A 14,419-nucleotide genomic window follows, 5' to 3' on the forward strand; every position below is an offset into this window, starting at 1 on the left:
CCTCATGATTCATCAGGAAAGCAGGAACCGGAGGAGCCCCACCAGACACAGCAAACTCTTTTATCCTCGCATTGGAGTGGACCCCGACCTCCGCGGACCGGTCACAGATAGCGGGCGGGCTGGTCACAGACAGCTGGTGGGCCGGATGCGGCCCGTGGGCCCCCCCTTGCCCAGGTTTCATTTAGAGGGTTCCATTAGAACTGCCCCACCTCCAATAGTTGCACATGAAATTGTATAATGGAATCTGGTTTTGTGATTGACATTTTCCAGCATGTTCACAGCATATTTCCTTCAAAGTGGGCGATCTCAGAGTTATAGACTGAATCACACTTGCAGAGGAAAATAATTTTAGGAGTGCTTATGTGTCTGTCATAAACAAAGCAAGGAATGTAACTCACATTGCTACTACACATAACCACAGCCACATTTTGGCACAACTCAAAGCAATCAAAGTGCAGGTATTTAGTCTAATTAAGGATTCACATTATGAATGCTTCATATTGAGGTGATTGGTTATTGATTCAGCTTGATGATTTTTAGTCATTCAGCCAAATGAACCACAACATTAACAAACATTTAGAAGCCACCCAGCTATTAACATTTTGATCACTTGAGAAATGAGAAAGATTAATATTTCATGAATTTTCTTCCTAAGAAACTAGCTTTCTCCTGACTTTTTTCTATGGGGCCCTAGGAGAAGCACGGACCTCCTTGTTTGCCAAAAGTTTGCCTGAGTTTTGACTCAGTCTGCTTTGTTTTAAAAGCAGTTATAATGTTTAGGATGGAGGTGTGGTGTTTTCACTTGGAGAAGAGAGTTGTTTAATTCATCTCCTAGGATCTGCTGTCTAAAGATTTTTGGGAACAAATGACACAACACTTCTCTTGACATTTGGAGAACAGGCTGACCTCTGAAATATTTGGGTTAGATAAATAAATACTGTGATCTGGTTTACAAAAATTTCCCAAGCAATTAATTGATGCCACTTCATATATTTATTATATAATGTTCTTGCGTTAAATTGTTTGATCAGATGATAACCCAAGGTAGACACATCTTTTGTTAATATACTTTGGATACTATTTTTAGGTCACTTAAACAATTGCCTCTCTCCAATCTTGGTATGCCTGTTTTGTTCCTGCTTAAATTATAATGTGTTCTAGTTTTAAAGCTGCTATCATAAAACTAACTACCAAGACGGTTTTAGATCAGGGGTGCCAAACTAGATTTCATTGAGGGCTGCATTAGGATTGTTTTCTTTTTTTTTAAAAAAAATTCTTTTTATTGTTTTCATAAATACATATATCACACGCTGTTTATTCAGTTTACAGAACTTATCCAACTTTTTTACCTGTTACAATCGTTTTTGATCAGGTTAGGTCTTAAGAACAATACTATGCAATAAAAAACCCAGAATGAAGGCATTCGAACGGTACAGTGGTACCTCGAGATACGAGTTTAATTCGTTCCGGACCTGGGCTCTTAAGTCGAGCAGCTCTTATCTCGAACGACTTTTCCCCATAGGAATTAATGTAAATAATTTTAATTGGTTCCAGCCCTCAAAAAACTCACAAAGTTAGTCTAAATTATGCAGAAAGACATGTTTTTAATGAAGAAATGTACATGTACATATAAATGAATAATGAAGTTTCTTTCACTTAACTTGTAAACTTTCTTAAACTTTTAAATTTACATATGTTCAACTTCTCTGCCACCCAATCCTGTAGGACAGAGGTCCCCAACCCTTTTTGCACCAGGGACCGGCTTTAAGCGATCAAGAGAGGAATGGGTGAATGAATGGACGGAGGGTGGGAAGGAAGGAAGGAAAGAGGAAAGGGACAGGAACAGAGGAAGGAAGCAAGGAAACTTATGAAAGGGGAGAGTAAGAGAGGAATGAGTGAAGGGAGGGAGGGAGGGAAGAAGGTGGGAAGGAGAAAGAAAAGAAGAAATAGAGGAAGGGAAGGTAAAAGAGAGAAAGAAAAAGAGCAAGAAAGAAAGCTGCAAGCACCCCCCCGAGCCCCCCAGGCCGGCTGCAACCTTTTAAAACACGCGCGCCGCTTCGCAGCTGTCTCCTGAAGCCGAACGCGGAAGTTAGCGTTTGGCTTCAGGAAACAGCTCCTTGGCGCTTGTATCTCGAATTTGGGCTTGTAAGTAGAACAAAAATATCTCTCCCCTCCCAGCTCTTATCTCGAGTTGCTCTTAAGTAGAGCAGCTCTTATGTCGGGGTTCCACTGTATTTGTTGTTTTTTACAATTTGTACTGCAATTTTGTATCCTACTGTACAAGTGATTTCTTCTGAATCCATTTGTGCCAATTACACCACATACGTTCAGATTCATTAATTCTATTTCCCTTGAGTAAGTTTGTCATCTCGTCCATTTCTGCACATGTATATATCTTGTCTATTATCAAGTTTACTTTGGGGGTCTGTTCGTTTCTCCATGTTTGCGCTATCGCAATCCTAGTAGCTGTGTTTATATGTGTTAATAAGAAAAGTGTTTGTTTAGAGTATGATCTTTTCCAAATTCCAAGAAGCATGCCCTCCGGCGAATACTCTATTTCTTCCTTAGTAATTTCCTTGAGTCAATTGTGAGCTGTTTCCCAGATTTTTTGAATTTTAGAGCAGGACCACCACATATGGAAAAAGTGCCTTTTTCTTTTTTACATTTCCATCATATGTTTTGTAATGCTGTGCATTAGGATTGTTTTCATGGTGGGTGTGGCCAGCTTGACATCACTCATGTTGGGGATGCCTGTGATGGTCTGAGTGTTTTGCCAGAGAAAACAGGGCCCCACGCTCCGTTTTTGCCTGCGATGGCCTCCTACAACCTTCTGCCAGTGAAAATGGAGCTTGGGAGGGCCGTGTTGCGCAGGCACCCTGGGCCGGTCCTTTATTTATTTATTATTTATTTATTTATTAGATTTGTATGCCGCCTTTCTCCGCAGACTCGGAGAGGCTAACTACAATAAAAAGACAACGTAAACAAATCTAATATTAAAAAACTAAAAACCCCAATTTAAGAGATCAGTCATACATACAGTCATACCATACATAAATTTTATAAGCCTAGGGGGAAGGGAATATTTCAATTCCCCCATGCCTGACGACAGAGGTGGGTTTTTAAGAGCTTACAAAAGGCAAGGAGGGTGGGGGCAACTCTGATATCTGGGTGGAGTTGGTTCCATAGGGTCGGGGCCGCCACAGAGGAAGCTCTTCCCCTGGGTCCCGCCAAACGACATTGTTTAGTCGACGGGACCCGGAGAAGGCCAACTCTGTGGGACCTAAGTGGTCACTGGGATTCGTGTGGCAGAAGGCGGTCCCGGAGATACTCTGTTGCTGTTTCCAGGGTGGCCCTGTGGACCAGATCTAAGCACTCATCTTGAGTTTGATACCCCTGCTTTAGATGAAGTAACACCCCCGCACCAAAGAAAAATATATGCAGCCATCCATTTTGGATTTAAAAATGTGTTTAAGATGCTGCAAAATGAAGTTATTGTAAGTTGAATACCAAAGAGAATAGAGTATGGGGAGAAAGAGAATGAATGAAAAGAGGGAAGGATCTGTTTTTGTAATTCTTTGTAATTTTGTTGTAATTCCTTTTTTTGTGTGTGGTCATGCTGGCTGATGCTAATGGGAGTTAAATTGGAAAACCTCTGGAAGATCAGCATAAGGAGAAACTGTGTATTGTTTATTCAATAAAGTCGTAAAACTCTTAGCTTTTAACTTCCTTTTCAGATTCTTGTTTTCACAGCCCGTAAAAATATAATGGAGATGAAAACTTGCTAAGAATCAGCTATTCCAGCATCTTAAATTAAGTTTAAATGGGAGGTATCTGAAGTGCATTATAAAATCTTAAAATGAAGCTCATGCGGTGGAAATGTTCAAAGGCTTTCTAGGTACAATAGCATCCTGTAATTACTCAGTACCAAATGCGTCATATGAAGTCCAATAATGCTAGGTGTGATAGGTTGAGCTTTTTTTAATTGTTGCAAAGCAACCTCAAGATACTTATTCTGACAATGAATTTCTCCCGGAACTGTTTTCTGTTATTATGGCTTGATCCAGTGTACAAATCCAATTTTAAAATACAATTTAAAACCCTTATAATAAAATAGAATAATCACACAACCAATCAAACCATACACCAGTCTTGACAATTGGTGTGTGTGTTAGTTTCCCCATGCCTGGTGGCAAAGATGAGTTTTTAATAATTTATGAAAGGCGAGGAGGGTGGGGGCAGTCCTAACCTCTGGGGGGAGTTGGTTCCAGAGGGCCAGGGCCACCACAGAGAAGGCTGTCCCCCTGGGTCCCGCCAGATGACATTGTTTAGTCAATGGGATCCGGAGAAGGCCAACTCTGTGGGACCTAATCGGCCACTGGGATTCGTGCGGCAGAAGGCGGTCTCAGAGGTATTCTGGCCTGATGCCATGTAGGGCTTTGTAGGTCATAACTAACACTTTGAATTGTGATTGGAAATTGATCGGCAGCCAGTGCAGACCGCGGAGTGTTGTTGAGACATGGGCATATCTGGGGAGGCCCACGATTGCTCTCATGGCCGCATTCTGCACGATCTGAAGTTTCCGAACGCTCTTCAAAGGTAGCCCCATGATGCAGCTGTAATAATTAAAAAAACATACATTATCCAACCATATGGTGAGACTCACTTAATGTATACTGAACTTGAGAGCCCAAGAGTACATCCAACTGTGTGTCATTTCTTGAGAGAGTTACCTTACTCGGAGACAAAATGTTCATATCCAGAATCTCCCACAAGCATAGTTACTTGGTCTTGCCAGGGTCAATATCCTGTTCCATTCCATCCACACAGCCTCAAAGCCTTTAGACACTGAGAAAGAACATTGATGGCATCACTTTGTCAGTCAGGAACAGAAAGCATACAATGTACTGATAATGCTTCAACTCATGCTGGTAGATGATCTCACCCACTAGCTTCATGTGAAAGTTAAAGAGAAGTGAGGAGAGAACTGGGGGAACCACTCCTCACTTCTAATAAACATTCACCATCACCGTGCACAGCCCCTATTTGAAACCTTGCAAATCCCAAATCTTAGACTTTTCATTGACTAGTTTTTCATATTAAAAAATTACAACTTTCTTTTTGAGATGAAGTAAAAAAGGCTCCGTTTTTGTCTCGTTGCAATAGTCAAACAATATGGAAAGAGCAAGTAAAATGGTTGCTGTAACCACAGGATGCAGATTGACCTATTCCAGCTCCTGCTGTTGTTCTGTACTTTGGTCTTCACACATAGTATAAAAAACAAAGAGAAGGTTGCCCAGCACAGCTGAGAGTTGGCATTGAGTGAAATTATACAAATGCTTGAAAACTCTTGCTACACTCCCAGAATTTCTTCGTGGTTTTGAAAACGAAGCCCTGAAATTGAAGAATCACATTTCTTTGAATGATTGAGCATTTTGAAAAAAAGTATTAATCAACTGAATATAAAATATATGAAAATTAAGTTACAGGTAATCCAGTTCAGAATTGCTATTGATAGTCTTGTGTTATTTAAAAGCTTGGGAATGTTCACAATAAGTCTGGTAGGCCATGAATTAATAGCCAGGGATCAAAATAAAATAAGTGATTTCAACAGATGTTGAAATGTTGCTGGCTACTTTTAAAAAATATTTTTAAAAAATTAAATTTATCAAAATATAAAATATATATGAAAATGAACATAAGTGCAAAGATGGGGAAGAAGATAAAGGAGAAGAAAGAAAAGCATTAACTTCTGACTCTTTTTGGTGCAGTAGACTAAAATAATGTCATTACAGTCTTTTTACTTTTGCAAAAGATGTATTAACAGCAAACTTGTCTAATCAACAAATCTCAAAATCAAAACTTCATTTCTTTCTGTCTCATGCACAAAATACAAAAGTGACTTCCTAGTAGAAATAGTGTTGGATTAATTTGGCCATCTCTGCTAGTTCCCCTAAGTTTTCCAGCTATTGTGGGAAACTTTCTTTGGCTACTTTATATAAGTTTTAATACAATCATTATTTTTCATAAATTCAAGACATTGACGTGGTCATAATATTTGAAGTGCTGAGTTTATCCTCATCACCAGAGCTTAACTAGCATGACATGAACCGCCTTATCAAATCCTGTAGCTATTAACCTCGGTGTCCCCCAAGGCAGCGTTCTAGGACCATCACTCTTTTTACTTTGCATAAATGATCTTTACAATCATATTATAAGCATCTGCTCTCTCTTCGATGTCAAATATTTAACTGCTGCCAAATACTGCTACCCTTCAAAAATACCTTGACCTTGTGTCAGGATGGTTAAACAATTGGCAACTTCCAATTTCAACCAACGAATGCTCTGTATTAGACATTGGCAAAAAGGATCAGAACACAAAATACAAGCTGAATGAACACGACCTCATAGATCCATACTCGGTCAAAGGCATTGGAGTACTCATATCGAAGGATCTAAGTGCCAAAGCCCACTGTAATAACGTCACCAAAAAGGCATTAAGAGTTGTAAACCTAATCTTGCATAGCTTCTTTTCTGGTAATATTACACTACTAACAAGAGCATACCAAAAATTTGCTAGACTAATTCTCAAATGCAGCTCATCTCTCTGGAAACCGTGCTACATATTGGACATTAATACAATTGAACGTGTCCACAGATATTTCACAAGAAGAGTTGTCCACTACTCTGCTTGCAACAGAATACCTTATGCTTTGTTTATTTATTATTATTATTATTTATTAGATTTGTATGCTGCCCCTCTCTGAGAACTCTGGGCTTAGGCAACTTAGAATTACACCGCCTTTGGTCCAACCTAATTGTAGCTCATAAAATTGTTTGTTACAATGTCCTACCTGTCAATGACTATTTCAGCTTCAGCCACAACAATACACAAGCACACAATAGATACAAACTTAAAGTTTGCCTCTGCGCGTGTGCGGAAGAAAAAATGTGTGCGCGAAATGCCGCAATGTGCATGCAGCGCACTGGTAGGAAAGTAAGAGGAACCCGCCCCTGATGATAGTTATGAATCTTTTTTACCCTCAGACTTCTGGTTTGGTTCTAGAGCTGGCTAGCTGAACGATTAATGAAAGAAGTATTTAAGAAATATCCCTGGGAGCAACAATTATCTTACAAATGAGAAAGCCTGTTTTAACAAATCATCTTTGTGATTAAATATGGGTGATCTGGTGCCACAGGATTTTTTTTAGGTGTGCCCTGAAGCTGCTTACCAGAGTTCTTGTGGGAGCTTTTTGAGAAGTCTAGAGTCTTTGGAGGATGGCTAAGAGAGATCCCCGCAGGCTGTTTGGAGCTGGGACAGAAGATACCATCAGTGGTTCTAACTCTTAAATAAAATAATATGTTTGTACAATAAATTTAAAAAACTGCAGTTGATTTGTAGAAAGAGCAGATGGAACATTGGCACCGATGTTGTGATGCTACTCCGGGGAAGATTGATTGATTGATTGATTGATTGATTTGTTTGTTTGTTTGTTTGTTTGTTTATTTTTGGATTTGGATTTGTATGCTGACTCTTTCCAAGGACTCACAACATATATAAAGGGACAATAATAAAATCAATCCAATTAATACATAAAAACAATCCTTAAAAATCTACTTTAAAAACTTCCATTACCATTCATTCAACAATCGTACTAAACCATTCGTTGGTCAGAGGGAAGATCTAGTAACCCCAGGCCTGGTGACAAAGATGAGTTTTTAGGCTCTTTCGGAAGGCGAGGAGGGTGGGGGCAGTGCAAATCTCCGTGGGGAGCTGATTCCAGGGGTCTGGGGCCCCCACAGAGAAGACTCTTCCCCTAGATCCCAGCAGCTGACATTGTTTGGTTGATGGGACCCTGAGGAGACCCGCTCTGTGGGACCTCACGGGTCACTGGGATTCGTTCGGCAGACAGCTGTCTCAGAGATAGTTTGGTCCTATGCCATGTAGGGCTTTATAGGTCATAACCAAATTAATAGCCAATTAATCAGTGGAATGACTTGCCTCCAGAAGCTGCGCGTGATCCAGCACTGGAAATTTTTAAAAAGACTGGACAACTGCTATAGACTGCTTGAGCAGGGGGTTGGACTAGAAGACCTCTAAGGCAATGAAGACCTGATGTCTTTGCCGCTACCAGTGCGCCCTCTGAGGCCGCCATGGGCGCACCCATCGGTGCAAGATTTGGCTTCTGCGCATATGCAGCAAGCAAAATCTTGTGTGAAGACGCTCACACAAACGAGATTTCAACTATGTTTGCCGATCTTTTTGCATCCGTGCATGCAAAGAAGCAGAAAGTTGATGAAAATTGCCGAAATCTCACTCGCGCAAGCATCTTCACGTGAGATTTCGCTTGCTATGCATGTGCAGAAGCCAAATCTTGTGCAGGGCGCACATGCATGCATCGGGGGGTGGGGGGGGCACAGCTATGAATGCATCCCCAAAAAATGCTACTGGAATGTAGCACCTTACCATTCCGGTAGCAGGCCATCACTGCTCTAATGTCTCTTCCAACTCGGTTATTCTGTTAAGTTCAATTGTATAGTTAATATTCGGGATGTTAATTGGCTTAATCATTGCAGAATTTCCACAGAATAACTTAAGCTGGTAATACAGTGGTACTTCTACTTAAGAACTTAATTCGTTCCGTGACCAGGTTCTTAAGTAGAAAAGTTTGTAAGTAGAAGCAATTTTTCCCATAGGAATCAATGTAAAAGCAAATAATGCATGCAAACCCATTAAGAAAGAAATAAAAGCTTGGAATTTGGGTGGGAGGAGGAGGAGGAGGAAGAAGAGGAGGAAGAAGACAGTCGCTGCCGAAAGAAGATGGTGAGGTGAGGGGAATAAAAAAATTCCAAAACTTTAAGGCTAAAAAAAAAGAGGAGGGATTCTGAGGTGGTGAGGAGGAGCATGCGCCTCCCATACACCCAGCACAAGGCTGCCTCCCATACACTGCCAGAGAGAGAAACCCAGGCAGGTGACGGGTCTTTTGACTGAAAGTTGGCTGCTGCTGCTACTGCTGCTACCTGCTTCCTTTTCCTTCCCATGCTGAAGGGCTCCCCTGTCCTCTCGCTTCCTCACTTTGTAGCCGGCATCTTTCCTTTACTGTGTTGACTCCTCGGTTTGTCTGAAACCGAAAGGCTCCTCTGGCAGCCCAGAAAAGCCCGAGATGGCCAGGATTAAAGGGGGAATGGTAGGAAACTGGCTGGACCTTTGTGCTGCTCTCAAATTTCCTGGGAAAATTTTTCTGGGCTTGGGTTTTTAAGTAGAACATTGTTCTTAAAAAGAGGCAAAAAAATCTTGAACACCCGGTTCTCATCTTGAAAAGTTCTTAAGTAGAGATGTTCTTAAGTAGAGGTAACACTGTACATTCATAATAAATTTACAAAGAAAGGTCTTACTTAGCTTCAGGTTAAATGGAATGAATTGAAGGACTGTCCAATCCCTAACGCCTTGAAAGATGAGAGTATATTTTCCTCTTTAAAAGTTTTGAAACCTGTCCTTGTCTTCTGGAAAACTGTGGAGAGGGATTTTCTCTAAGAATCCCATTCAGTGTTGCTGAAAGAGTTTTACAAATGTATCTCTGGAATATGATCCAAGACATTTGAAAAGATCTTGGCAGGGACAAGGGTGGCCTGTGCTTCTTCTTCTTCTTCTTATTTATTAGATTTGTATGCCGCCCCTCTCCGTAGACTCGGGGCGGCTCACAACAATAACAAAGACAATGTAAGAACAAATCTAATAATTTAAAAAACACTAAAAAACCCATTATTAAAAGCAAACATACACACAAACATACCATGTATAAACTGTATAGGCCCGGGGTAGATGTCTCAGTTCCCCCATGCCTGACGGCAGAGATGGGTCTTAAGAACTTTACAAAAGGCAAGGAAGGTGGGGACAGTTCTAATCTCTGGGGGGAGCTGGTTCCAGAGGGTCGGGGCCGCCACAGAGAAAGCTCTTCCCCTGGGACCCGCCAAACAACATTGTTTAGTTGACGGGACCCGGAGAAGGCCAAATCTGTGGGACCTAACCGGTCACTGGGATTCGTGCGGCAAAAGGCGGTCCCGGAGATATTCATAGAAACATAGAAGTCTGACGGCAGAAAAAGACCTCCTGGTCCATCTAGTCTGCCCTTATACTATTTTCTGTATTTTATCTTAGGATGGATATATGTTTATCCCAGGCATGTTTAAATTCAGTTACTGTCATAGTTCCCTCTAAGCTGAGCAGTGAGCAATCGCTCACTTAAAAATCATCAACTCAGAGTTTTCCAAACCTGCCCAGAAGCCAAGAGGGAAAGAGTGAGAGGGAAAGAGTGAGAGGGAAGGAGAGAGAGAGGAAGAGAGGAAGAGAGAGAAACAGATAGAAAAAAGAGAGGAAGGAAAAGAGAAAGAAAAAGAATGGGAGTAAGGAAGAGAGAAAGAAAATCAAAATCTAGTTTGAAACTAGCTCAACTATTTAAGTGGCATTTTGATATTGATAGAGTTGCCCTATTATGAGCTCACTGTTATAGACACACAGTACAGTATTTTATTTTGAAATTATCTTTATTTATTTATTTATTTATTTAATATTTCTGTGCCGCCCAGTCCCGAAGGGACTGCCGCTCAGACACTATACTTTTCCACCACCCCCCCAAAAAAAATTAGAGGGAACACTGGTTACTGTGGATTTATCTACCACGTCTGCTGGAAGTTTGTTCCAAGGATCTACTACTCTTTCAGTAAAATAATATTTTCTCATGTTGCTCTTGATCTTTCCCCCAACTAACTTCAGATTGTGTCCCCTTGTTCTTGTGTTCACTTTCCTATTAAAAACACTTCCCTCCTGGACCTTATTTAACCCTTTAATATATTTAAATGTTTCGATCATGTCCCCCCTTTTCCTTCTGTCCTCCAGACTATACAGATTGAGTTCATTAAGTCTTTCCTGATAGGTTTTATGCTTAAGACCTTCCACCATTCTTGTAGCCCGTCTTTGGACCCGTTCAATTTTGTCAATATCTTTTTGTAGGTGAGGTCTCCAGAACTGGTCTGGTCTGTTCTGGCCTGTTGCTTCTGGTCAGGCTTTCAGATGATTGCCACCTTGCTGGTTTCACTTTTGGAAGCAATTTTCAAAACAGCTTCTTTTCAGTTGCTATTCTCCATAGCAAAAGTTTCATTTAAAAAAAAGAGAATAACCCTTGCTGTCCTTATCAAGTGAAGAATGTTCAAATATTGCATAGTTTTCTAAAACAGATTTTTGAATGTCATCTGATCTCCATGAGAGAAATAATACACTGAGTAAACTGATGCATAAAATGAGGAGAGTATAGTACATGCTATATATTCATCATCTTTTGATTTATTTTTTAAAAACTAGGTGACCTTAGAAAAAGTGCTGGGAATCACCGTCTCTGGAGGCAGAGGACTGGCCTGTGATCCTAAAAATGGCCTCATTGCTTATCCAGCTGGGTAAGTTGTAAAAGACACTCTTTAAATGACTGCAAGACTTTTTAGAGATAAAATCTGCCAAACATGTTATGTAATAGGGTGAGATGTTTGGAAATGTTCTCCTAAATTCATTCCAATTATAAGGCATAAGCAATGTTAACGTAAATTGTTGCTAGAGGGAATAAAACTCTTATATTCGTCATCTGTCATCACGAATGAAATCTTTTTTTGTCATTTTTCTTAAAAAAGAAAAGAGGTACATTAGACCTGTTAAGGTTTACTGCACTGATTATCTTTCTTTGGGGGCACAGTGGTTAGAAGGCAATATTGCAAGCAAACTTTGCCCATAGCCTGGAGTTCGATCCGGATTGGGCTCAAGGTTGATTCAGTCTCCCATCCTTCCGAGCTCAGTAAAATGGGAATCCAGATTCTTGAGGGCAATATGCTGGCTCTGTAAACAACTCTTAAAGCAATATGGAACAATATATAAATTTAAATGCTATTGCTATTGCATTGCTATTTTTAATATTCCTCTTCTTGTTTTCTGCTAAGTTTTTAAAAATATATATATAGGTAGTTAAACAAAAGTCAGGAAAATGTGAATCTGAATTCCCCATGAAGCTGCAGTTGCCCTTTTAGAATGGGAAATAGCTGTGTGATATGAAGATTTATGAGCCAAAGTTCCTTTTGCATGAATAGTTGTTCTGGGTTGTAATATTAGTCCGGGGATTAGATTGTTCTTCCCAGTTTTTCTTATATGGGCCAAAACAATTACCTAATTGATGGATAAACTCAGTGAGTGGAACCCTTCCATCGTCTTCTGGAAGCAAGTATTAGTAAATGTGCTTTGGGTTTTCATACAAGCCGGTGAAGATGCTTCAAATGGTGACTAATCACCAATGGGTTTCACATAATTTTTCAATTAGGCTTTATACATGTATCCACTGAGATCAAAACAATAGTTTGAAACAATGGATTAAAATTATTAGCTGAAATGTTTTTGGACCGCATCATCCTTGTCCCCAGCTCCATTTTTTTTGTGATGGCAGAAGGTTCCCCCAGCCTAGTGTTTCTCAATTATTTTCTGTTACGCCCCCCCAGGAAGAAGTAAACATTTTGCGCCCCCCCCAACTCTCCACGCGCGCAATCGTTTGCAATATTCAGCATGTTTTCACTGAAAAACCTCAAGCGACTAATCAGCGTGATTAGGGTGGGATGTGTTTAAGTGACGTCTTAATTTATCTGGCTTCATGCTGTCCAGTGTCAACATTTTTAGACACAATAAACATACAGTGAAGCCAAGCGCTACATATCTCCTTATCTTGGTTTTTGGGAGACTTAGGTTTGTCTCATTATCTCCGTCTCTCTCCTCCTTTCTTTTCATCCCTGTTAAATATTTTTCCATGGTGTCTCTTAAGGGTTTTTTTTCTGTTTAAAAAGGTTTATTGAATTGAAATAGTTAAAAAGGATGGGGAGGGGTAATAGGAATAAAGGGGAAGGGAGAAGAAAAGCATTACATAATTAAAAACAGATGTTAAACAGGGATTTGTTATCCTCTTCTGTTGTTTGCTGCAAAATCCCCTACCCCTTGCGGCAAAAGAAGCACGTTCCTCTGGGGTTCCGCGCCCCTCCTGGCATCGCTTTGCACCCTTCCCGGGGCCCCGCCCCACTATTTGAGAAACACTGCCACCGCCCAATCCTGAAAGTGGAAATTCAGCAGCATAATTTTTAATCTAATCTATTTTTCCCCCAAAGAAAAAAAACCAGTCCAATAAACATTGCCAAGTTTAATACATCTTTTTTTTTCCTTTAAAAAAGAGATATAATAAAAATGACAAAAATGTCATTTTTTTTGTTTCAGTATCTTTGGTGATGTTGCTGCTGTGTTCTCAATTGCCTACTAGCCCAATCTTAGTACTGTAGCTATTGCTCTGATTCAGTGGTGAAATTTACTTATCTTCCCTACGGGTTTGGAAGTGCCTGCTTTGTGCGCACCTGCGCTATTGTCGCACACACTTTCCCACCCTCTACGCATGCGCAGAAGGCTTTGCACAGGCTCAGAGGGTTAAAAACAAGAAAACGGTGATGTCTGATTGCTGCCGCTACTGGTTCTCCAAACGTATGTCAGAACTGGACCGAATCAGTAGCATTTCACCCCTACTCTGATTTTACTAACAGTATGGGTAGTGTAGTTCCACTGCAAAATAAGTAAATAATAATTTCCCTCCCCACCTCAGCAAAAGATGACTGAATGCTGTTTTGGAAAGACAGATTTAGGAAAAAGGGCCCATAGTCTTTTCTTGGAGCCAGTCTCTCTTCCTTGCATGGGCCTAGCATATTCTCTTTCTGTGCAAACAGAGTAAAATGGCTAAGAAGAGCGAAGGGCGGAGATCCAAATTAGGAACTGTAAGCATTTTGGAAAGGCTGACATGGGCCAGGCAGTCCTGCAATTTCAAGCTGCAGTGATTGAGGAGTGCAATGAATTTTACCTTGTTTTAACAATTCGTTTTGCTAATGTCACCCAGTGGTTCTAATGAATTTCAAACAAGAAGAAAATAAATTGAAGCCAGTTTTAGAAGACTTTTGGTTTGGCCACAGTGAGTCTATAGAGGAGAGAAGAACAAATGGATATACTTCTAAATGCTGGATTAGCCACGTAGTTGGAGATAATGAAAGTTGTATTAGCCCCGTGTATTCTGGAAGGCATTGGATTGGGGAAAGCTGTTCATCTCAGGTTACTGTGGGTTGAAGATAACAATTTTACCTGATGTGTTATTCTGTCACTTCTTAAAGTCTGGAGTGCCTCATCAAAATTTGAGTTACCCTGTTTCCCCCAAAATAAGACCCTGTCTTATATTTTTTTGAACCCTGAAATAAGCGCTTGGCCTTATTGTCATGCACTCAAAAGCCCAATTGGGCTTATTATCGGGGGATATCTTATTTTGGAAGAAACAGGCTAGTATATACAGTATATCACAGAAGTGAGTACAAC

At 40.4% G+C, this 14,419-nt stretch overlaps 1 protein-coding gene across 3 annotated transcripts in view; it reads left to right on the forward strand.

The window, feature by feature from the left end:
* The window catches only part of MAPKBP1 (mitogen-activated protein kinase binding protein 1), a 166,980-nt gene that overhangs the window by 50,156 nt on the left and 102,405 nt on the right, over nt 1-14,419 (forward strand). For all 3 annotated transcript variants that reach the window (XM_070757379.1, XM_070757389.1, XM_070757398.1), the window contains exon 3: nt 11,357-11,448. In XM_070757379.1, coding sequence (XP_070613480.1) covers nt 11,357-11,448 — 92 coding nt within the window. The remainder of the gene's footprint in view (nt 1-11,356; nt 11,449-14,419) is intronic.

Source organism: Erythrolamprus reginae, chromosome 1 (assembly GCF_031021105.1).
Source record: "Erythrolamprus reginae isolate rEryReg1 chromosome 1, rEryReg1.hap1, whole genome shotgun sequence".
Lineage (NCBI taxonomy): Eukaryota > Metazoa > Chordata > Lepidosauria > Squamata > Dipsadidae > Erythrolamprus > Erythrolamprus reginae.